Source organism: Columba livia, chromosome 3 (genome assembly GCF_036013475.1).
Source record: "Columba livia isolate bColLiv1 breed racing homer chromosome 3, bColLiv1.pat.W.v2, whole genome shotgun sequence".
NCBI classification, from domain to species: Eukaryota; Metazoa; Chordata; class Aves; order Columbiformes; family Columbidae; genus Columba; species Columba livia.
In genome coordinates, this window is record NC_088604.1 from 28,547,245 (window position 1) to 28,571,014 (window position 23,770).

The window sequence follows — 23,770 nt, forward strand, 5'->3', positions numbered from 1 at the left end:
TAGGACATATGTCTTGTGACTAAAATCATACTCTGTTCTGGAATACTTCATGACCTACAAATGCAATTCACCTCTACTTTCTGTTGTTTTCCACTTATCCTTGTTCAAACTTTTGTATGCCAGAATAGAATCCTGATCTGCACCCTTGTCCCTCTATAGCCTTTTATTTCAGCCAATGTGAATATCCAAAAAATGAAAACAAATGGAGTTTTTTATGTATTCAGAAACAATGCTTTCCAGCATTTTTCAGTCTCAGATATAGTAAGTGTAGCAGCAAATCATCAGTATTTGTTACAAGATTAATGGAAATCCCCAAACCATGAGCAGAAACACAATCAGTACATCACCCTGCTTCCCACTCCTACATTTTGTTGCAGATTATCTTGCTTAGTTCACTGTGTTTCAGCATTCATTGGTTGAAAACTCACTCTTAATAAACTGTCAAACTTAATTGACCTACTATGCAAAAAGCATCTTACATACAGGAAAGGCTTCAGAAGCAGAAAAGAAAGCACAATATCCATCTATGTAATCAATTTTTTTTTCTGCAACCATTGCAGAAATTGTCTAAAATGGTCACCTTATATAAGGAAGAAAGCAAAATCATCACAAACAGTTTCTTCCGATTTGAAAAGGCACAGAGGGTAGTTTACCTGCAATTGTCAACATTATTTCTTCCCACAGCATTAGAGAAGTTGAAAGGTCCCACATTATTAATTTCTATGACTTGTATACAGCCAGTGAAATTGTAGACAGGTCCAGGTACCTACAAAGGAGAAAATGCATATGGTTGTTTTGCTTGTTGTTGTGATCAGTTTTGAAAATCATGAAGTTTCTGCAAAAGATTTGTATTTTATTTTAACCCTACTCCTGAAGAACCTTCCTGGTCCCCATTTTTTATCTAAAGAAATTCTATTAAAAAAAAAAAAAAAAAGTGAAAAGGAATAGACGTTCAGTAACTCTTCCTTCTCTGTACTTTCTGTCACCAGGGCACCCACCTCATTCATCAGTGGGCCTGCATTGCCTCTGGTGTTAGTTTTATCTGCCACGTATTGGAAAAAGCTGGAACACAAGAGGTTCCACTTAAATTTGAGAAAAAACTTCTTCTCAGTGAGGGTGACAGAGCACTGGAACAGGCTGCCCAGGGAGGTTGTGGAGTCTCCTACCCTGGAGACATTCAAAACCTGCCTGGATGCCTTCCTATGTAACCTCATCTAGGTGTTCCTGCTCCGGCAGGGGGATTGAACTAGATGATCTTTTGAGGTGCCTTCCAATCCCTGACATATTGTGATTCTGTGATTCTGTAATTACAGCAAGATAAGTTATACTGACTTGAAAATAAACTCATAGAGTTTTGGACATACAGACAGCACCACAGGTATAGTGAGACACCAGCAAAAAGTGGATTTCTCTAACTTTAATCAGGTAATTTCTATAGATGAACACAGGTAGTGGGAAACGGTAAACAAGGAAAACTTGAAAAGTCTACTTTTAAGTTTACTACTTTCCTGCTCAAAAGATACGTAGTACAATTAGTCGTGTTTCAAAGATGCCTAAAGATCTGCTAAAAATGCAAATCACTGTAGGGGCACTCAAAAAACAGAACAATAAATTGTTATGCGTATCCTGCCATCTAAACAAATATACTGACACAATATGTTGAGAGGTGTTATAATATATAAACAACCCAAAATATTGCGAGTCTTTTATAAACTGGACTACTGGACTGGAACAGGTTTCTGGTCATACCATGTCACGTGTACCCATCCTTGCAGCCACACAACAGGTAAGAATCCGTGGTTTATATAATAAATATAATAACTTGCACGCTGAAATGGGAAAAAAAGTACTGGTAGGACTTTCCCAGAAGATGAAAGTCATTGACAATTTTGAATGGTGCCTTGGGAGACTACTCAGGAAGAAAGCACAGTAACATTGGAAAAGGGTATGACATGAGGCACTAAATGGATGCTGGTCATAAGCCCATAGAAGGAGAAGCAAGTGTTGGCTTAGTGTTTAACACTGCAGAGGATCCGTTCCCAACACTGATCATGAAATCAGGTTTAGATACAAAAAGTCATTGATCTTGTCATTTCATATAGGCATACTACATAAAAACAAAGGGACTTTAAAAATTGACATTCAAAGGAATATCTCAAAGCGTAAAGCACCTGCAGATGAATACTTAAAGCGAGGGATCAGAAGTTCTCAGAAAATGTAAATAAAACACTAGAAAAATAGACTGCTGAAAACTGGAATGTTTAAATAGGAACGTACAAAATACTTCTAATGGCCAAAAGACACCCTTTAAATGTCGAAGTCATGTCCAAATGATGGAAAATATGTAGTTATATAAATGTTGTTGGTAAAAATCCCATAAAGCAGGACAGGTAAAGAAAAATAAAGATCTTGAGGAACAATTTGCTAAAAGCATAATGGTGAGCAGCAAGTGCTTTTTAAAACCCAACAGGAGCAGTAAGCCTGCCAGAAAGGCTGTAAGGCTAACAGACCGTCAAGTATAAAAGGCATGTTCAAAGACATAAGACTCTAGAAGGAAATGTAAATGAACTCTCCAAAATTTAATGTAGAGGAGCTCTAGGGGGTGTCTGTGCCACAGCCCCTTCTTACTAGGGATACATCAGAGATCTCAAACTAGAAAAGTTTAAAATAAATGGACAAAGCAAACAGTAGGAAAAAAAAAACCAAGAAAAAAGCCACAAAAAAACAAACAAAAACAAAACAAAAAAACAAACAGTGTTTTACCCAGAAGTCCTAAAGGAAATTATTGTAGCCATCACTTAAAATGACATTCAAACCACAGGAATGGTTTTAGGGATTTTGGGGGTTTTGTTTGTTTGTTCTGTGTTTTGATTGGTTTGGGTTTTTTTATTGCCTTTATGATTCAAGAAAAGGGGACAAGACTAGGGAATGCAAATGCACACCTCAAACTGTGGATCATTAAGTTCCAGTTCCACTCCAGACAAACCATTTAGAACTACATTAAAGAACAGAATTAACAGATACATAGATGAACATAATGTACAGGGGAATAGTTGAGATGGTTTCTGAAAAGGAAAATTGTAACTCTCAGGAGGAACACTGAATACGTGAATAAGGATTTCTTGGCACATAATGTTTGATTTCCAAAAGGCTTTTAATGTGTTTTTGTGTTAAAAGATTCTGAAGTAACTTGGTCACCCTGGGATAACAAGGAAAGGCTTCAATAAATGAAGAGAACGATTAGAAAAGAAGCAGAAAAACTGGGAATTAATAGTGAGCTTTCTCAATATGGAGAGGCCCTAGAAATTCCCTTAGCAATCTGTAGTAGGGTCTGTGCTCTTCAGTGTGTTCACAAGTGGCTCATTCTTTCCTGTGTTACTCAGGGTAGCAAAACAAAATTCTGAGGAGTTCATAATATGCAAAAATTTAACAGTATGCAAAAACTATAAAGTATATAAGGATGATGATACATATGAGAGTTTCTGAACAGAAAATGTCAAGGACAGTTAGAACAAAATAGTGCACAGATGAAGAAAGTTTTCACAGTTTCTCACAATACAGGATCAAAAGGACATTGATATTACATAAAAGGGTGCAAAGATGAAAGCAAGCTAAAGATCATATTTTTCATACAACTTGAAATTAAGCTGTGGAACTCTGCTTTAGGATGTTTTTTGACATCACCTACTACAAGACAGCTGAGAGCCACCTTCAGGCTTTAAGAAAGCACCCTGTTCCTCTCAGGACTTCCCCAGGCTAGGGCTGCCATAAGCTGCTCCCAGCTCCCGTGGGAAAGGAGAGGTCTTTCCCTCCCAGCAGAGAGATTCGCAGCTCAGGGGCGACTCGGCTGAAGCAAGGTGAAGTTCTTTGCTCCACACTGTTCAGCTGCACTGAAAAATAACCCACTGAGCAATGCCATGCACAGTAAACAAAATGAACCAGCCTTCCAACCCACGGGAAGGGCTCAAAGCAAATAATTAAAGTTCATTGTTTATTTCTTTAGCAGCAAAAGCTTAAGGGAAGTTAAGACTTTAAAATGGATATATTACTACAAAACAACAATGTAGAAAGTTATGATTAAGGTGGCATTTGAAGTCAGTAAAGTTCAGCTACTAGAACGAGGAAGGTCGGCTCTGTGTAGCAAACAAGGTTTAGAGGATTGCACCAAGGATCCCTGGAACTTAGAAAGAAACAAAACCTTCACTCAAGGACTGCATGTGAACACTCCCCTTTTCAAAGTTACACTTTTGATATTAAAAGAACAATATCATTTGATATATGCCGGTGGCTGACGTAGACTATAGAAATGGATTATGGACAACAGAAGACTGTGTCTCTTCCATTTCATTCCTGTATGAATCACTTTGGCAAGGAAATAGTGCGATGGACTGCCAAGTGTTACAGTCAGCACTCTGCTTTCGTTGCCATTATCATGACAAAGTATACCAGGTAATCTTTGAAAATGTATTGTCCTATTAAGTTTCACATTTTACTTTTTATAAGAGATACTTGTTATTTTTTTTCCCCTGCCTTTTATGAATAGTAATTAAAGCAATTTTCAAATTAAGAGGATGCAGGATCTGTTGCCTTTCTAATATGAACATGGACAGAAACAGTTACAAAATTCTGAGTCAGAAATTACATAGGACCCATAATATTGCCTAAAAAGGTGAAAAACTGAACAGTGTTTTAACATTGGCTACATAAATCAACTTGTTAGAACTCTGCTGCTTTTCTCCTTTTTCCTCTTCTGAAGTTTCACTAAAGCTTAATTCTGATTGTTCCATTCACACCATGTATATTTTTCAACAAAAGCCATAATTCTTGGTATTGTAAAAACAAACCAAACAACCAATAAAAAAAGAAAGGAACCAATAAATGCAATGGTCAGGTATGATATAGTTTTAACATTTATGGGAGCTACTGTGCCTAGGTAAGTTCATTCAAGGCTGAATGTCGGGTTGGTATAGCGAAAATTCACTATGGCAACCTATGATCTATTTTGCACACTGAACAGCAAATTAATCACTTGGTTTGGGAATAAACATTTAACTGCATATTCCCCCAAGCACTGTTGTTGGTGTATATTTTGAAAACATGGTTTCCTTACCCCCAAAACAAACATAGTGATTTGGCTCATAATAATTTCTCCTACATTAATATGTGTATATTTTGAATACAATCCATTCCTCTACAGTAATGTTAAAATACTAACTTATTCATTCTGTAATCATAACTACATCATAAACACTTTGGTCAAACAATTACTTGCCTTTGGAGTGCTATGCTATCTATAGAAAAAACAAATGTCTTCTTAGACATATTTAGGAATAAGGACTATTGATACCAATAATCAAAAGTAAGCAGCTTTTATTCTGCCAGTTTTAAAAATAGTTTTTTTGTTTATGATTAGCAGAGTATTAAAATATAGACTTCACATGTAGTTGGGATTCCTTCCAGTTACAAAAGTACATTAATATGCTGTCGAACTGTAATACTTAAATTGCCTGAAAATGTCAGGGTCATAGCAACACCAGAAATTTAATTTAATACAATTCACTATTCAGAAACTATGCAGATATGTTTGACATATAGTAACCATGCTCTTTAAATGCCCTTTATACTTGACAAAAATGAGTACAGATACTTACCTGGTTGGAAAAGTTCACACATATATGTCAAACTATTTATTAACATCCCTTACTGACTAGCTCAAATTAGAGCTGCTGTTAGGTAGAATTAACCTAGAATTGAGTTCCTAGTGAACAGAGCTTGCATACTGCCATTTCACTACAGATTCATAAATAATATAATGAGGTTTTGTCTTATGACCAGGGCATTTATTAAAAATAAATTCAATTAACTCAAAAGAAAGAAAAAGCATAGTACAATCTTTCCTAATTTGTCACCACTCAAGATAAATTTTATATATCTTAAAAATTCTCACCATACATATTACAGTGTACCATGATACACTATTCAGTAATCTTTGTGATTCCTGTGAAATATGCCTAACTTTGGATTCTGATTTGTAGAGCTCTCTTCAAAAGATTGTGAAACTTTTCAAAGTGAAATATTTTAAACAAAAACAATATGGCCCAAGTAACCAGTCTCCTGTGCTGTAGGGCAAGGAACTTAAACTATGCCTTCACATTGGATCTATGAGCAGACCAGTACTGGTAAAACACCTCCTGGATTGCTGCGGTGTACAGTGAGAACCAGACTGGTCATCTGCCTGATCCCAGACTCTATCAGGATGAGTTAACCCAGTATAACAGACATTCACATTCCTCTTGCATTATTACCTCATCTAAATTGACTGACAGTGTAAAACTTGACTGCAAATTCCCACGTCCCACTGTCAATTTCCCATGATTCTGCCAGTTTGTTCTGGCTGAGAATGGTTCATTAAGCCACAAAGGATTAATTAAAATCAGTAAGTCTGAAAGATTCAAGGGTACTGAGAAATTCCCTTACCATTTTTATGAAAGTTCGTCCTTGGCCAGGATCCTTATATTTTAAACTTGTTCTTGGCTTGCAGTTAAGCAATTGCAATGTTGCATTTCAGAAGTGATATGAAGACTTTGAAGTAAGGAAGGACCTTTCTAAGTTTTATGGCCAGCAATGTCTGGTCTTTTTGCGAACAATTTCAGTGTTTATGCTTATAAGCATAATGCGTGATTTACTTACTGTGTGTGTTATTCCAATTCTTAGTTCAACTACTGTAATTTATGGTTTTTAATTCTCTCTTATTTTTAATTCTCTCTTACCCATGAATAAGACAGAAAATATATTGGCCTAACATGACTAGAACATGTAGAGTGAAATTTAGAAAACAGACTTATGTTTCTTATCTAGTATAGACTCAATCAACTGTGTAAATCAACTGATCTCCCTGAACTTCCCCTTTTCAGAGTGATGCTGAAGTTAAACATATTCAACACTGTGCTGTGCTGATATAATACAGTATTATAGCACATTAGAGGAAAAGTGTTTGGAGTCCCTCACCGTTAACTACTTTTCAGTCTAAGCCAGTCAACTTCTGTAGTTCTGGTTCTTGTACAATCAATAACAAGTAGCTCGGACTTGGAAACCTTTAACACAATAGATGTTTCTATCAAGTATATGCTTTTATGTACTGATGGATTGGGTGATCCTCATCGGTCGGTTTCAACTCAAAATATACCTAAAATATACCTAAATTAAGAATCAGTGTGAAACACTTCTTACTGAATCAAAAATGTTGAGTTACAAAAAAAGGCAGGGCTGAAGCAAGTGGTTATCCATCTGTCTGAACTGGACGAGGTAACACCTTATCTAAAACAAAGACATATGCATATAAAAGGAATTAATACTCATATGATGGTCAGGCTATCTCTGGCATAAAGAGGAAATACATATGTTTCAAGGACATTGATTGTATTTATCTGAAATATCTGGAGGCCTTCAGAAGGGAAAAATGGCTATAAAACCTAAAATGTTCCAACAAAATAGACTTTTCTTTAGTAAATGTAACCTGAGGCATATGTATTCAGAAGGGGTTCATTTTGACCGTGTTCTACGAAAGCTGAAGATTCTCAGCTGAAGAAGGGACAAGAAGAAAATTTCTTCATACATTTTTATGATTTTGTGTTTTCTTATATCATGCCTGTACATCTTTTATAAACACCTGCAACTGGATTGTCTGGTTTTGTATATTGTAAATACTTCACCCCCACCCCTAGCTTAGTCTCTTTTAAGACAAGCGTGGATTCAAGGTAACACAGTATTCCTCACACAAGATGTAACAAATATGTCAGCTGGCACACTATTCCTTTCAGCAAATGTTTTCACTTCTTAGGTCTGCAGTGTGGCATGCACAAGCTATGAGGACCAGGTGAGAACTAGCATTATGGCAGTTTGCGGTGTTACGAACACGGTAACAAGTAGAGCTGCCAAACACATAACAAGGTGTTTAGGAGCACACATGCATTCCAAGGTCACCAAATGTTAGTCGCATATATTTAGGTGATCAGAAGTGTATCTACAGTAGACAGATCACATAAAAACTTTAATGAGGATGTGTGAAGAAGGTAATTAATCCATGCACTTCCAAAATGCATTTAACGCATTCTCTTACTATGGTAAGACAAGACAAATTTTTGTGTTACATAAACAATAAACTCTATGAATGACTAAAAATGTAAAACCTTTACCAATGTTTGATCAGAAAACTGGCAGGTTACTAGATGCTGTTGTCTGCATTGTCTTTCAGCTAGATGCTACTGTCCCTGTCACAAATGTAACAGAATAGGAAAATATAACTATAATTCATCATATTAGCATAGACTGAGATTAATGGCAGTTTGATTTGGCACAACAGAGAAATGGACCCATGACCTGTTTTGTCATCTCTCCTGAGGAAAAAAAAAAACCTTTATCAAAGGAATGATGTAAGCAGTTGGATTCAGTTACCTAATTATTTTTTTTTTCAGCTTGAATTTCCAGGTTGAGAATCACAGTCCTGAGAGACTTAGAACAATATGTGTTTCCACAGAGCTGTGAACTGTCTCTGTACTGCCTGCTCATAGACAGAGTCAGATGTTGGTTTATGCGGCACACTACCTTTTGTTCTAGCTGTCAATTCTATCTCCCCCCAGCTTGACTCATACACTATCCATATACTTGTCAAAAGACACACCTAGTCCTGAGATTCTTATGCTTGCCCTGAGTTCCGTGCTCTTAAGAGCACAGAATTTAAAAATTTTATTTGTAATTGATAGTCCCCAGGAAAGCCAGAGTAGACAAAAAGGTAAGATTCACATGAACAAATATTATGCATTAGATAATATAGAGGAGAAATCAAACAATCTAAAAACTGGAAGTATGAAGTAAGTTCTTCACTTAAAAACAAAAAAAAAAATTGAAAACAAACATGGCAGATTCTAAACCACTTCCTTACTTGCTCCCATTACACAGTTCCTCCTCTCCCCCTTCCTAGTGTTGCTTTAAGCATTGCTGACCTGCTCTATTCTTCTCAAGATGAAATCTTACCTCTATGATTTTTACTTTCAAGATACCTCAGGCTTTTATTCAGGAAAAACACTGTAGGGTCAGCCACTTTCCCTTTCTTGAGATTCTAATGCATTTATATTCTTTCTCTAGCACATTCTTTCTGGTTGAAAAAAACTTTCCAACTGTCACAAAATTTTCAAGGCTATTAAAGGGCTTTAGAATGGTGTATAAAAAAAAGGTCTTAATGCAATAAACACCCTACCGAGCTCACAACATTTAGTTTTCTATTCAGACTTCACAGATACTACAAGTGTAATAATTAACAGTACAGAGACCTGGTACTCAGGCGGCTCTGAGCCCTCTCTTCCACTGTTCTGCATCTATTGAGGCTTCTACTACACCAGAGTACATCTGATAATGAAAAATAACTTTTTTCCCCAAACTTTCTCCTAGAAATAGACATATGAGAGTAAACAACCACCTTTATCCGGCACTGAACTTTTATCCTTTATCTCCAGTAGCAACCAACACAGGATGCCAAGAAAGAGAACAATAACAGATCATGTAGCTTGTGGTATTTCACAGAATCACAGAATGATTGAGGTTGGAAAGGGCCTCTGAAGATCATGTTGTCCCAGGGAGTGTTGCCCATCAGATAGCTTTTGAATATCTTCATGGATGGAGACTCCACAACATCTCTGGGCAACCTGTGTCAGTGCTCAGTCACCCTCACAGCAAAAAAGTGTTTCCTGACATTCAGATGGCACCTCTTGTGTTTCAAGTTGTGCGGGTTGCATCTAGTCCTGTCACTGGGCACCACCGAACAGAGCCCAGATCCATCTTCTTTGAACGCTTCAGGTAATGGTACACATTGATGAGCCTGAACCCCCTCTTCTCTGGGCTGTCAGCCTTTCCTCACAGGAGAGATGCTCTAGTTCCTTAGTCATCTTAGTGGCCCTTTTCTGGGGTCCTCCAGAATGTCCACATCTCTCTTCTACTGGGGAGTCCAGTACTGGACACAGCTCTCCAGGTGTGGCCTCACCAGGGCTTCGATGTGCCAGCAGCGCTCCTGCTAATGCAGGCCAGGATGCCATTAGCCTTCTTTGCTGCAAGGGCACATTGCTGGCTTATGTTCAACTTGATGTCCACCAGGACCTTGAGGTCCTTCTCTGCAAAAGCTCTACAAATCTTTCTTGTAAAAACTACAAATCAAAGCATGCCTGATGATGTCAGGGATTCTTCAGCAGGGAAGTTCTGCCATGTCAGTAGAGGACTTTTCACATACTGATTATAGAATGATATAATGTCACATGATCTCATTCAGGTATTAGAACTTCAAGAACCAAGAGGAACAAACATTCATATATAAATACATACACACGTGTGTGCACGCACAAGCACACAAATGGGCTTATTATGCACTCATTTATGATGTTAACCAGGAAACTCTTTTAAATAAACAGATCTGATTCATTCAAATCCCTCTCTTCCAACCCCAGTAAAAATTTCAAAAGTATTCTGCTGTACGCAACAAAGCTACCAGAAAACAGACATCAGGTTTGCAGCATGAACAAAGAGTTTTCATTTTCACAAATGATTACAAGGCAAAATTGATAGCCTTGTTTTTCAGGCATTGAGTAGACATGAGATCACAAATGGCAAACAATGTAGGATCACGTGAAAAGGCAGGATATTTCTACCACTTCAGGTTTACATTAACATTTCATCTTATAATTAACTTGAGTTGATTTTGGAGTACATTCTAGAAATGTATTTTGTTTTAATTTTTCCACCTCTTTTTCCATACTCTTCTTCCTGTGCTGTGAACAATAATCTCTAAAACAGCATTCTGTAACCTGGGATGAGAATTTTTATAACAAGACAGTGACACAATCAGAGAACATTTATTCTGTGTTTACTTTTATACACAGAGAAAGCAGCTTTCAGTAGTTTTATATATAATTCTCAGAATTCAGCAAACACCAGGACAGGAAAGTAGGTAGAAGCTAGGTAAGTAAGTAACAAGGAGGTTTAAGCCAGAGAAGAGAGTGACAGGGACTGACACAGTTACTCATCTTTGCCCCTTCTTGCATTCAAAAAATGTAGCATTAATACTAATAAAATAGGAAATGCATGATTTTGTGCCAATTCGCCTTAAAGTTCCATTTTTTAAAATGTTTCCTCATCTTCTTTCATTTCTATATCTCATTTCATTTAGATGAAAGAGCACAAAATATGAATTAAATTTCCAGTGGTTTCACATATAATAGCTGCAAGTTCCTTTATTCCTTTCTTGTTTCTGTGATGCACACCAAAAATCACAAATTTACAATGTGATCGCCATGTTCCTCTCTTAATACCGACACTTTCTTTCTATTACAACATCTTACTTGGCTTCTACCTTTAGAGCAGAGTGCGTTTCCTGCTGGCTTGGCAAATGCATTATTTGACTATTTTTCAGCCTCAGCTATTCACTGCATGCCCAATAGGTACATTCAGATACTTAGTTTAGAGTGAAGCCATTAAGCGAAAAGCACTGAAGGGCTTATTTGCCAGGGATCAGGAATTGCCTCTCTTGACTACAGTTTTCTATAAAAACTGCCTCTGCTACATTGCTTGCAGTTGGGAAAAGAAATGAAACAACACAGTAAAATGTCAAAGCTGCCAAGACAAACAAAGTCAATTTATCGCTACTGAAATAATGGTAACTTGTACACAGAAGATCAATGAGAATGGAAGATCCCAGTACTGAAAATGAATGCAGAGAGATCACTAACATTATTAGAGAAGTAGGTTCTAGGGGAAATCACACAACTATGAGACCAACTTATCATGCATAACAGGAGACCAAATGTTTTCAATATTGATAGAATCTCCATTCCTCAGCAAAAAATTTGATTTTTTTTTTATTTTTTTTTTTTTTTTACCATCTACACATTCAGACTAAAAAAGATGATGATACCTTATATTTTAGTTTAATAAATGTCAAGGACACTGTAGAAATACTTGTCACCCAGGATAACTCTGGAAGGAGCAAATAGGAATCATCATAACTTAAACAGAGCCTAGAAAACAAAACTACATCTTCAATGAAGGCTTTATCTTTTGAAAGGAAAAAAGCCCAGAATTATATGAATAATTTAAAGAACTGAAAATATCAAAGATGGGAGGTGTGAAATTTCCATAATTAAAGTGGCAGAAATGTCTGGCAATCACCAGCTGGAAGAGGGTAGTGGGAATAATGAAGACCACACACAAACATACACACACAAAGACACAGCAAAGAATGATATGTGTTGGAAGTAGACAGCACAAAGATGAAATAAAACTTGCCAAAACTCAAGCTGAGTTGGACCTTACACAAAATATAAGCACACTGAGGAAAGAAGAAAGACTGACTGAATGTGAAGAGAGGCATCACATTGCAAATATTACAGCTGTCACCAAAAACGTTTGTCTTACTAACACTGAAGTAGCACTTCTGGGGTTCTCCTAGACCATGTACCAGTGTGCTGCTGTAATGGGCTCCACACTATATTTACTTGTAATTGAAGCTAGTATGATATCCTCTTAAGAATAACAGCTACCCTCTTTAAAACCAGAACATTTTATTTCCATAGGGAGCCGCAGGGTGGGCTCAGGTTTTTTTTAAAAAAAAGAAGTTCCAAAGAACAACCCAGACGGCAGACAATAGACATAGCAGGGAAGTAGCAGACAGCAACTTAAGCAGAGAAACTGAAATTAGAGAGAGGAAAACAGGATCAAAGAAGATGCAAATTCATTAACACTCCAAAAAGCAGTGACAGACTAAAAACCCACCTGCAAGATCATGGTGAGTGGAGAAAGATTGCACCTAGATATTTTTCTCCTGCTTGGTCTGACATCATGCTCAGCTTTTATTAGAAACAGACTAAATGTCCTTGTTCTCGTTCTACTGAAACCTGGCATGTTTCTTATTTTGAAGACTTTTGGTTTTCTTCGGTTAAAGAAAACCATGCAGAATATCACACCCAGGTGGCTTCATGTGGTTTGGGTCAGATCAGGAGGCTATCAGCTCTGAGGGTATTTATGCAGCCCTGTATTATGACTCCATGAGAAAACCCTGTATGGCAATATTGCCTTCACTGAAATATTAGGGGATGTATATAATCTCACATGAGTATATTCTTGCTGGGGTACCTGCTGGTATAGTTTTCTGCAGTTTATAAACCTGATACTTCTACCACCAGATATTTCAAGCTATGACATCACACTTCTTCCAAAGAATTATTATTATTATTTTAATTTCATAAATGCTGATTTTTGTTGAGTATTGCCAGGGTGAAACATCTCTTATCTAGATAGTAAAGAGAACTTCTTAGTGGCTGTCCTAATATTTCTTTATAAAGACATTGTTAGTTCCTTGTGAAAGAAACAGCTCTTACCAGCTATTCAGGCAGGTCTCTCACCTCTACTCACAACTTTAACACATTGAAAAGTCTACTACAGATAAACCTACAAATCAATAATGACACCTAACAGAAGTATAAGAGAGAATACTGTGGTGATTCATTGTCAGTACATGACAGAAGATAGCCACAGAGGTCCCTCTGGGGTGAGAGTGAGCTTGAGGAAATGCAGTGGGTTGACCCCAGCTGGCAGGTGAGCCCCCTTTCCAGTCGCTTGCTCACTCTCTCCAAGCAGGATTGTGGGGAGAAGAAGGGCAAAAGCAAGCAAACTCGCAGATTGACATAAAGACAGTTGAAGTGAAGGGAAAATAAGAGGGAAAAAACAAGTGATGCAAAAGCAATTACTCATCACCAGCAAACTGGTGCCCAGTCAGTCCCTGAGCAACAGCTACTTTGGGAAAACTTCCCCCCAGTTTTATTGCTGAGTGTGATGTCATATGGTATAGGATATCACAGTATCACAGTATGTTTGGGATTGGAAGGGATCTCAAAAGATCATCTAGTCCAATCCTCCTGCTGGAGCAGGAGCGCCTAAGTGAGGTCACACAGGAACATGTCCAGGTGGGTTTTGAATGTCTCCAGAGAAGGAGACTCCACAACCTTCCTGGGCAGCCTGTTCCAGTGCTCTGTCACCCTCACTGAGAAGTTTTTTCTCAAATTTAAGTGGAACCTCTTGTGTTCCAGCTTGATCCCATTACCCCTTGTCCTATCATTGTTTGCCACTGAGAAGAGCCTGGCTCCATCCTCATGGTACGCACCCTTTATATATTTATAAACATTAATAAGGTCACATCTCAGTCTCCTCTTCTCCAAACTAAAGAGACCCAGCTCCCTCAGCCTTTCTTCATAAGGGAGGTGCTCCACTCCCTTAATCACCTTCGTTGCCCTATGCTGGACCCTCTCCAGCAGTTCCCTGTCCTTCTTGAACTGAGGGGCCCAGAACTGGACACAATATTCCAGATGTGGTCTCACCAGGGTGGAGTAGAGGGGAAGGAGGGCCTCTCTCGATCTACTAACCACCCCCCTTGTAATACACCCCAGGATGTCATTGGCCTTCCTGGCCACAAGGCCACAGTGCTGGCTCATGGTCATCCTGTTGTCCACCAGGACCCCCAGGTCCCTTTCCCCTACACTGCTCTCTAATATGTAATTTCCCAACCAATACTGGAACCTGGGGTTGTTCCTGCCCAGATGCAGGACTCTACACTTTCCCTTGCTAAATTTCATCAGGTTCTTCCCCGCCCAACTCTCCAGCCTGTCCAGGTCTCGCTGGATGGCAGCACAGCCTTCTGGCATGTCAGCCACTCCTCCGAGCTTAGTGTCGTCAGCAAACTTGCCGATAGTACACTCAATTCCCTTGTCCAAATCGTTAATCAATATATTGAATAATATTGGCGCCAGTACTGACCCCTGAGGCACTCCCCTAGATACTGGCCTCCAACTAGACTCCGCACCATTGACTACCACTATATCCTTTTGGTCAGCTGGTATCAGGTGTCCCAGGTCTGTCCCCTCCCAGCCTCTTGCCCAGTCCCAGCCAACTTGCTGAGGGGTAAGAGCAAGAAGCAGAGAAGGCCCTCATGCTATGTAGCCACTGTTCAAAAACAGCCAAAACATCCCTGTGTTAGCAATGCTGCTTGGGTCACCAGTACAAAACACAGCACTGTATGGGCTGCTATAGAGAAAATCAGCTCAGCCTCAGCCAGATTCAGTACAGGGAATCAAGGCATCTAGAATTTCTCAGGCATATAACAAGAGTAGTTGATGTGATGCTTACTGTGAGTCAGTGCATGGAAATACAAACAACTGCCATTAAAGATGTAAGTGAAATACAAAGTGATACAAACATTAGTGATAAACATGACAGAAGTGAGAAATAAAACCCAAAAAATGTCTGTTCCAGAATACTGTAAAAACACAACTGTGAGAGCTAAGTTTTGTTTTGTTTTGTTTTTAATTATTATAAACTCAGGCAACACTATATGGTTATAGAATACTAAATAAACTACTTTAATATACTTTATGGCCACATGTATGTTTTTGGTTTCCAAGTTTGTTTTTATCAGAAATGGCAACAATTTGCTTCACTTGCCTTCCAAAGCACACAAATTTAATCAGTAAAAGCAATTTTCAATGGGATTTTGTGGGATTTAGCAGCAAATTGTCTCATTTTTTCCTGAAGAGAAACTCTAGGATTTGCATTTCAGTAGGATGGAGGTGTATACCCAAAACTTCATCTTTGTGGCATAAACCTCTCTACTATTGAAAAAACTTGAAGAAAAATCACACATATATAAAACAGGTACAGATTAATATTGGTTTTGTCTACTAAAATATGTTAAGAAGTGCTTTTTCTCATGTAGCCTGAATTTTGCTATTAGCTTACTGCAATTTAGGCCTACATGTTTACCGTTATCAAAAACAAGTTAACAGATGAGTAAACAGACAGCTAAAGGAGATCAGCTCTTGATTTTAGCTGTGTGTTACAGAGAATGCATAAAGAAACAGAAGGTAAGATTTATGCATTCTCATCAATTGCAGAAAGAACCAGTCTGAGAGAAATGAACCCATCATTTATGAACACACAAAGAAAGAGTGGGCAACTAATCTAGGGAATTACTGATTGATAGGGTCATTTGGGTGATTATTGCATTAGTTGCCTGGCTGGTACAGACATTCTGTTAAATATATTTCCGCCTTGTCAAATGTGCTGTAGTCTGGTTTCTCCTGAAGCTGAAAGGGTCCTACCTAAACTACGTGGAAGTAATTGCTGTTACACAGTTCCCATTAGGTTTACACCCTCGGACTGTATCACTACAGGAACTACAAAGGAAGATTGCAGGCCACTAATTGGTATCTGCTGGTATGCATGGTCAACACATCCCCTTTACTGAGGTATAAACCCTAGATCTTCTCTGTTTTTCTTCATTGTTTGTAGGAAGAACATAGTGTCCAGCATCCATGTCTCTTTGATATAATTCTGCCTTGAAAAAGAGACTGAAAGGGAGAGGTAAACCAGGGTGAGGAACCATACTAATGTAGTTTTGGACTGCACCTGAAGCCCACAACCATTTTCAAACTTCAAACATCAAACTTCTTACAGAATATTCCAGAGCACACTTATGCAATGAATGATTACGGCCTATCCTCCCAAGCTTTAGGAGGCTGCTTGGGAACAGTATAATCTTCAGTCAGTGTTTGGAAGGAACTCAAAGTGATCAGATGACAGATGTCTAGGATGCAAGCACGGAAGAGCACTGCTGCATTAAGTCACCTCACTGTAGTCTCTTTAAGTTTTAAGCTTTGCTAGAAGGGTCTGATATCAAACATAGCCTCTAAGGGCTCATGAAAGTTATCTGCTGACTGTTCAAGCCTTACTTCTCACTTATCATCAACCAGAAGTGCTGAAATTGTCCAAAAAGCATCTCAAAGAGTCACACAGAGGAATTACTGAAATGTCATGTTCACAGACAATGCCATCTGTTGAGCTCCACTGCTTGCAGACAAATAAATTAATTCTTTTTGTTGTTTGTATAACATGTGGTGGCAAATTTACAATTCTCCAAGGTACATATATTATGAATTGCATCGACTTCCAATATGTCAATGTGAAAGCATAGCTCCATCAAACACCACAGATCCTGTGTAGCAGACTGCTTGAATGTGCTCTCCATCCCATAATGCTGTGTGCTGCAACTTTCAAGATAACAATCATTTTCAAAAAACAATTTCTAGACTGGACCATGAACAATAGGCAAACAAAGGTGAAATACCTGACAAGGTACCTGAGCTGTTATGCACATACACACTGCCAGATTTCCAGGTAAGTTAGACAATGTGGGAAAGCTATTGGATAAAAAAGGCTGAACATGCTCAGCAGAAGATAAGTCTGTAATTGCCCAGAATTTTGCACATGAATAGGAAGAAGAGACAAATGGTTAATGTTACTATGAGAACCAGGGTTGTCAGAGAATGAAAGAGTCACAGAGAGACTGAAAATTTTCTCCCAGGACAATTCTCACATCAACCCACACATCAAGACAAGGTGTCAGGGAGATGTCTTGCCAACAAAAATGAACTGTAGCTGTTGCCAGAATCCTGTTGAATATGCAGGAGCTGTGGACTAATTAAGTGGCAACATTAACCACAAACTGAAGATCTTAACAGCAGGTCAGCCTAGCAACTATGGGAAAATCAGTGTCCTCAGAGTTGAAAGAGAAAAAGTGATCTTGCAGCCTTGCTACTATGTTCAAAGAGAAATGGTCACCTGGATTTGAACTTGTAAATTCATAAAAGCAACTTGATTGGAAGTACAAATCAATGCCATCCCTTCAAAATGTTATTCAAAATAAGGAAATAATCTCTACAGAAACAGAATCATATCTTTGCACATCATCAGATCATATAATTGCATATCACCAAACCAGCATCTTTCTTAAGATAAAATCAGTGTGTCTTTGTATAGGGTATGTCATGGTTTTGGCAGTGAGGAGTCTGCAGAGGTGACCTCTGTGAGGAGAGGCCGGGGTTAACATGCTGATTCCAGCGGCTCCAACCACCCATTGCAGGGCACAGCTGAGCCCCCAGCTGTGATGCTCAAGCCTTGGGGAAAATGCCACAAAGGTGGAGAAGGCATGGAGGAAAAACTGAGAGAAACAGAGGTGCAAACTTCACGGGCAGTATCTGGTGTGTGGAGAGGACCATGCCAGAGCAAGTGGATATTTCCTGAAAGAACTGTGACCTGTAAAGAGGACTCACACAGGAGCAGGGGAACTGCATGAGGAGGAAACAGCAGAGATGAGCTGCCATAGAGTGACCATGACCCCCATCCCCCCTGTGCCTCGGGGCTGAAGTGGGAGGAGTTGGGAATGAAATTAAGCCTGCGAAGAAGCAGTGTGGGTCAGGGGAAGGTATTGTTTGGATTTTGTCTTTTGTTTTTCACCACCTGAATCTACTTTAATTGGCAAAAGAATAAATCAGTTTTCCCCAAGTCAAGTCCATTTCAGCCATGACATTAATTGGTAAGTGATCTTCCCATCTTCAACTCAACCCAAGAACTTTTTAATCTTATTTTCTCCCCCTGTCAAGCTGGGTAGGGGGAGTGGGCACTTAGTCAATATCAGCCCACCCCACTCCTGAAAACTGACAAAAGCTTAGCAGGTAGCAGGATTGTGATCTTAATCAAAAGACCATTTGTATCTAAGGTCAAACACTGAATATAAGAGGACCTTAAGATGGTAGATGATATTGTAGTTGCATGCAGTAAAAGGTAGAAAGGATAAAAATAGCATCAAGCCTTCCAACACATACTTCAGGCTGCTGATACACAGGAATAAGCTCATGGGAATAGTGCAGACAACGCATGATGGATAAAGAACTGCCATATGTGTGGCTGGTTAAATGACTGTTGAGATTGACCTTGAGGAGCGCCTAGGGGAAGGAGGAAGAACAAAACTTTATCATTCTTCCTATGAGTCATTAGAAGGATTCAAGAGAATATGGGATGGCATAGTTTTAAAGGAGTGAAGGACTTAAATCAGTTCTCTTCCATAGATTCATCCATTTCCTTCAGGAGCCCTGTGCAAAAAAAAAAGAGAAAAAAAAAAAAAAAAGGTACCAACAGGAGGAGCTACCCGATAGATCCGATAGATCATGAACAGTTTTCAGCACTATGGAATAATTGGTGCCAGTGGCTGAAAAGTCCTCTAAGACAGATTCTGCAGTTTCAGATATTTTATTGATGAGTTCTTACTGGTGAGCAAAAGCCAAACTGTTCACTACTGAAATCTGAGGGATATAGGAGAATTAGCCTTTTCTTCTAGCAGTCAGTCTCTTAACATCTCTCTTCCCTGTGAGACACATGCCTCTGTATTCCTCTGATGCAGCCATGGGAGAAAAGAAAAAGAACAGCAGAATACATATAGGTTCTCAGTATTCCTGCAGGTTTGGCAATTGTAGTTCATTCATTTTACAGATGACAGTAAGAGGGTAACAGTTGCCAAATTGCCTGGTCAGGCTCCAGCAAGGCCTCACTGACGTAAAATAATCTTGCATGGGCTAATATAGGAGAAAATTTCCATTACACTGCCCTAACTCTTTGAATGCTGGATAGAGCTTCCCAGGACCAAACACCACACTGGATTCACAGAAGGCAGCAGGCAGGCTGAACCTGAAAAACTCCAAAGCCCAAGAACAATACATATCTAGGCATGCATGATACAGATTCACCTCTCTCATCACTGGCCACATTGCCATATTATGACAATGTGAAGAAGATACCCTAAAAGGAAGTTCCAACTTGTGGCTCCAGAGCAAAACACTCAAGAGAGTGAACTACCAATGACAGGTGCAAACAACAGGGTTTGGATATGTGGTTTGGTATTGACCCCCAGTATCAGCATCAGCACTCTCTTTGGTGGTTAGAGAGAATATGTATCACAGGATCCCAGAACTATTCCTGTTCAAAGGAACCTCTGGAGGTCTTTAAACTAGGAATGACAGGAGAGAGCTACCAGCAGCCTTGTGAGGGACTGATGAGCAAAGCCCTGTGAAAGCTAACAAGCAAAGGGCCTGGGGTGATATGACAGGAAGGGGTCACAAAATCAAAACAGTCCCAGCCTTTCCTCATATGAGAGATGGTCCAGTTCCTTAATCCTCTTTTTGGCCCCGTGCTGGAAACACTCCAGTTGATTAAGAGGAAAGAGCTCGAGCAGATCCTCTAGAGGTACTGCAACAGAAAGAAGTTCTGGTGTCATAGAGGAATACACAACATATCACTTCTTTCAAATATATATGTATTTTTGCAGTGGTATGTCAAAGCATCTGAGCGTACCCACCAGTTCCCTTCAGAAACTGAATGATATCATACAATTTTCCTTTTAATTTATCTTTTATTTCCCAAATGCTTATTTCCCTCTACAGGAAATATTAATCAAAAAAGGGGAAAATGTTTTTTCCATACTGAATAGAAATCTAAACTCAAACCTCTTATTAAATTCTCCAAATGCGAAGTTTGCTTACACCCTCTTCCCCCATATGTTTTGTTTTGTTTTGGTTTGGTTTTAAATTATCTCAAGAGAACAAGACAGGGGATATTTCAGTGATGCCTTTGTATCAGTCTTTTAATTTGCTGAGGATGCTATCTGATTAGCTTCGAGCATTTAGAACACACAAATCTGAGTTCAGGTACTGTAAGCAAGAAACAAAGTACTTTTGAGAAAAATACTTCCATAAAGTAAAATTCTGAGGGGATTGCAGTGAGACAGTGGCAAATCATCGTCATTCAGGGTTATCAGGAGACTGCTAGTTTATTTCTTTTTCTCCTCACCCTCTTAATTTCAGACTCCGAAGATTCAGCAATTTGATTTCCCCATGTACAAACAGGGAGGTCTGGTTATTCCTAACTGCATAAAAGAGTTTCTGGAGAGCTTGGTTGAAGCAATGCATATCGAGACTCTGATAGAAATAAGAAACAGGAATAATCTATTTGGCTAAGCATCCTGATTCTGCCCAGAGTTTTGGAGTTCAGACCCATTGTTTTTAATGGTCTGACTCAGTGCGGCTGCTCCCAGCCCAGCCCCGCTGCACAGATGGCCCAGGGCCATAAAGTTCATTGGCTTATGTTCTGCTAGATTACAGTGTGACTATAATATCACTGGTTTGGGTGATCTGTAGCTCTGTAATAAATATAATAAACTTGGCATTCTAGCATTATCTAATGAGACTGAATTACATTTTTAATCTTGCTTATAGTGCTCAGTTTATACTGTGGACTGCTGGCATATTATACATATGGAAGGCAAATGCATCTTTTTAATATGGAATTGTTGATATTAATGAGATTTTTACACTTCTGTGAAGCACAGACGTGAAAATGTATCACTATATATAACCTTAAATGTCTCTTTAAATTTGATGCAGAAGATTATAACTGAGAAAAGATCTTGATTCTTCACCAGCAATACTTTCTTATCTGTGTATTTAACATAGTAAAGCATATTTTTACTTTCTGGTTTAAGATTATTTTGTTATGGTTTAGATAGATGTTATTGTTATTGTTATTGTTATTGTTATTGTTATTGTTATTGTTATTGTTATTGTTATTGTTATTACACAGTATATTAACATTATATTAATATTAGTATCAATAGTTAAACCATATAATAGGTATTTGCATTACTAATATTACTATTTACATAATGTAATACTACATACATGCTTATATACACAGATGAAATTCTGACTTCTCTAAAACAACTCTAATGAAATTAATAAAAGCAGTAAAAAAAATTAGAGAATATAGCTGGAGAAAAGGCAGAAAAAAAGATGGCTGCTTCTAATATACATGTTCACAATTGATAAGAAGTCTGATTTATGTGTCAAAAATACTTGTTTCAACTATCTTCTTAATAAAATATGAAGCACAATCTGCAACTAGTAAAATCACCCAAATTAATAGAAACTTTTCAAAGTAACTGAATAAAAAGAATTGAGGGGATCTTGATGTTTTTATGCCTTCCATTTGGCATTTTCAATATTATAAATTTGGAATTTATCAGACATACAAGAAAGATTTATTGCACATTCTGATTAATATATTCTAGGTTTAAATTTTACTGTAACTAGCAGAATACAAAAATTCTGCATTCTGTATGAGCTGATTTTATTTTTTTTTTTAACTTTAAGGATCACACAGAACTAATACTGAGTTTCAACAAGGATTCAAACTTGTTTCAAGCAGATACATCAGTGATACATTCTCCAAAACACTTACATGGGCATATTCAGATGTAAGAAAAAGTATTAACAAATCAATAATATTCCTATAACCATACTGATTAAACTAATTAGAAAAAAAAAAAAATAAAAAGAAAGCGGCGTTATTCACTAAAATGCTCTCTGCACACACCTCTTCTTTAAGCTGATATCTCAAATACTGCAATGTTCAAAATCATCATGTGCAGACTTTACAACACAGATTAACTTGGAAGAAATAACACAAAGAACTAACACAGTATTATAGGAAAATTATAGATTTTCCTTGATGGTGTCACTTCCCTCTATTGTTTAGCCTTGAAGACCTGCAAGATCACACCCTTAGGTGCTAAGAGCTGCTGGCATACTAGTGATGAATAATTCCAACAGGAAAGCATTGTAGACATCTAGAACTTGCAGCAAAATATCTTAAGGCCTGTATGTATTCATTTTTGGATCAAAGGGCAAGACAGTGTATTACCATTATATAGTAGATATAATTACAGGATATCACAATTACATTAAAGCTGTCTTACCTATCTAATTCCATTACATTTTACCTGGAAAATATTTTTAAAAATGAAAATTTCACATTCAAAATATATGTGATAAAACTGAGCTAGGTAAATATATTACCCCCCCCCCCCCGCTCCCCCCCCCGCCAAAAAAAAAAAAAGGTAATAAGAACAATTTGTGTTATACAATTCCCTTCCTGTCAAACCATTAAACCATTATTTCTTATCAAAAGACAAGTAACTGCCTCTGGGAAACCACTTGAATTCTAAAAAGAAAAAAAGTAAACAATAAGAATATGATAAGCATTGTGAATGTAGAAAAATAAACACTGGGATATTATGATGCAAGAGTAAAAATCATGGAAGGTGTAGGGTGCACCAGAGAAAAAAGACAATATAAAGAAAGTAGTCAAATGAATATATACAAAGTAACATAAGTCCTTTTGCACTGAATTTTCATGCAGAAAGAAAAATACGATGCTAGAGCAATATTATATATCACCTAAACAAGATGACGATTGTGCTTGTTAAATACTGAAGCAGGTTAGAAAGGGTAAGGAAGAAAACACAGTAATAGGAGAGTTTAATTACTCCCAAGTAGTCTGGTAAGAAATCATGACAAGATATGACGCAGGGACTACATTTTTAGATGCTGTAAATAATGGTTTCTTGGAACCATTAGAAAAACCACAAGAGAAATAACTCTCAATTTTGCATTAAGCCGGGCATAGGATCTGTTTCAACACATAACCATCAAAAATACACTTAAAAACACTGACTATAATGTACTCAACTTCAGTGTCCTTCTGGGAGAAAAATACCCTTAAAAATCTACCAAAAATAGTTTAACTGCAACAGAAAGATTCTATTTAGGATAAAAATGAAAGGAAAAAATAATGGGTAAAGTACTTGCAGGTTGCAGTAAAAGACTTACATTGAGTTCAAATAACTGTGTATATGCTACCTAAAAAAAATCCAGACATTATTTTTTAAAAAGAGGAGCTTGGATAACGGAATGGCAGAATAAAGAAGACTATTAGATGACATCTTTCAGACCGA

General features: G+C 37.9%; 1 protein-coding gene across 1 annotated transcript in view; it reads right to left on the reverse strand.

The window, feature by feature from the left end:
* The window catches only part of EYS (eyes shut homolog), an 870,368-nt gene that overhangs the window by 226,742 nt on the left and 619,856 nt on the right, over window positions 1-23,770 (reverse strand). Inside the window, exon 36 of the mRNA XM_065056200.1 lies at window positions 654-766. Within this exon, the coding sequence (XP_064912272.1) occupies window positions 654-766 (113 nt within the window). The remainder of the gene's footprint in view (window positions 1-653; window positions 767-23,770) is intronic.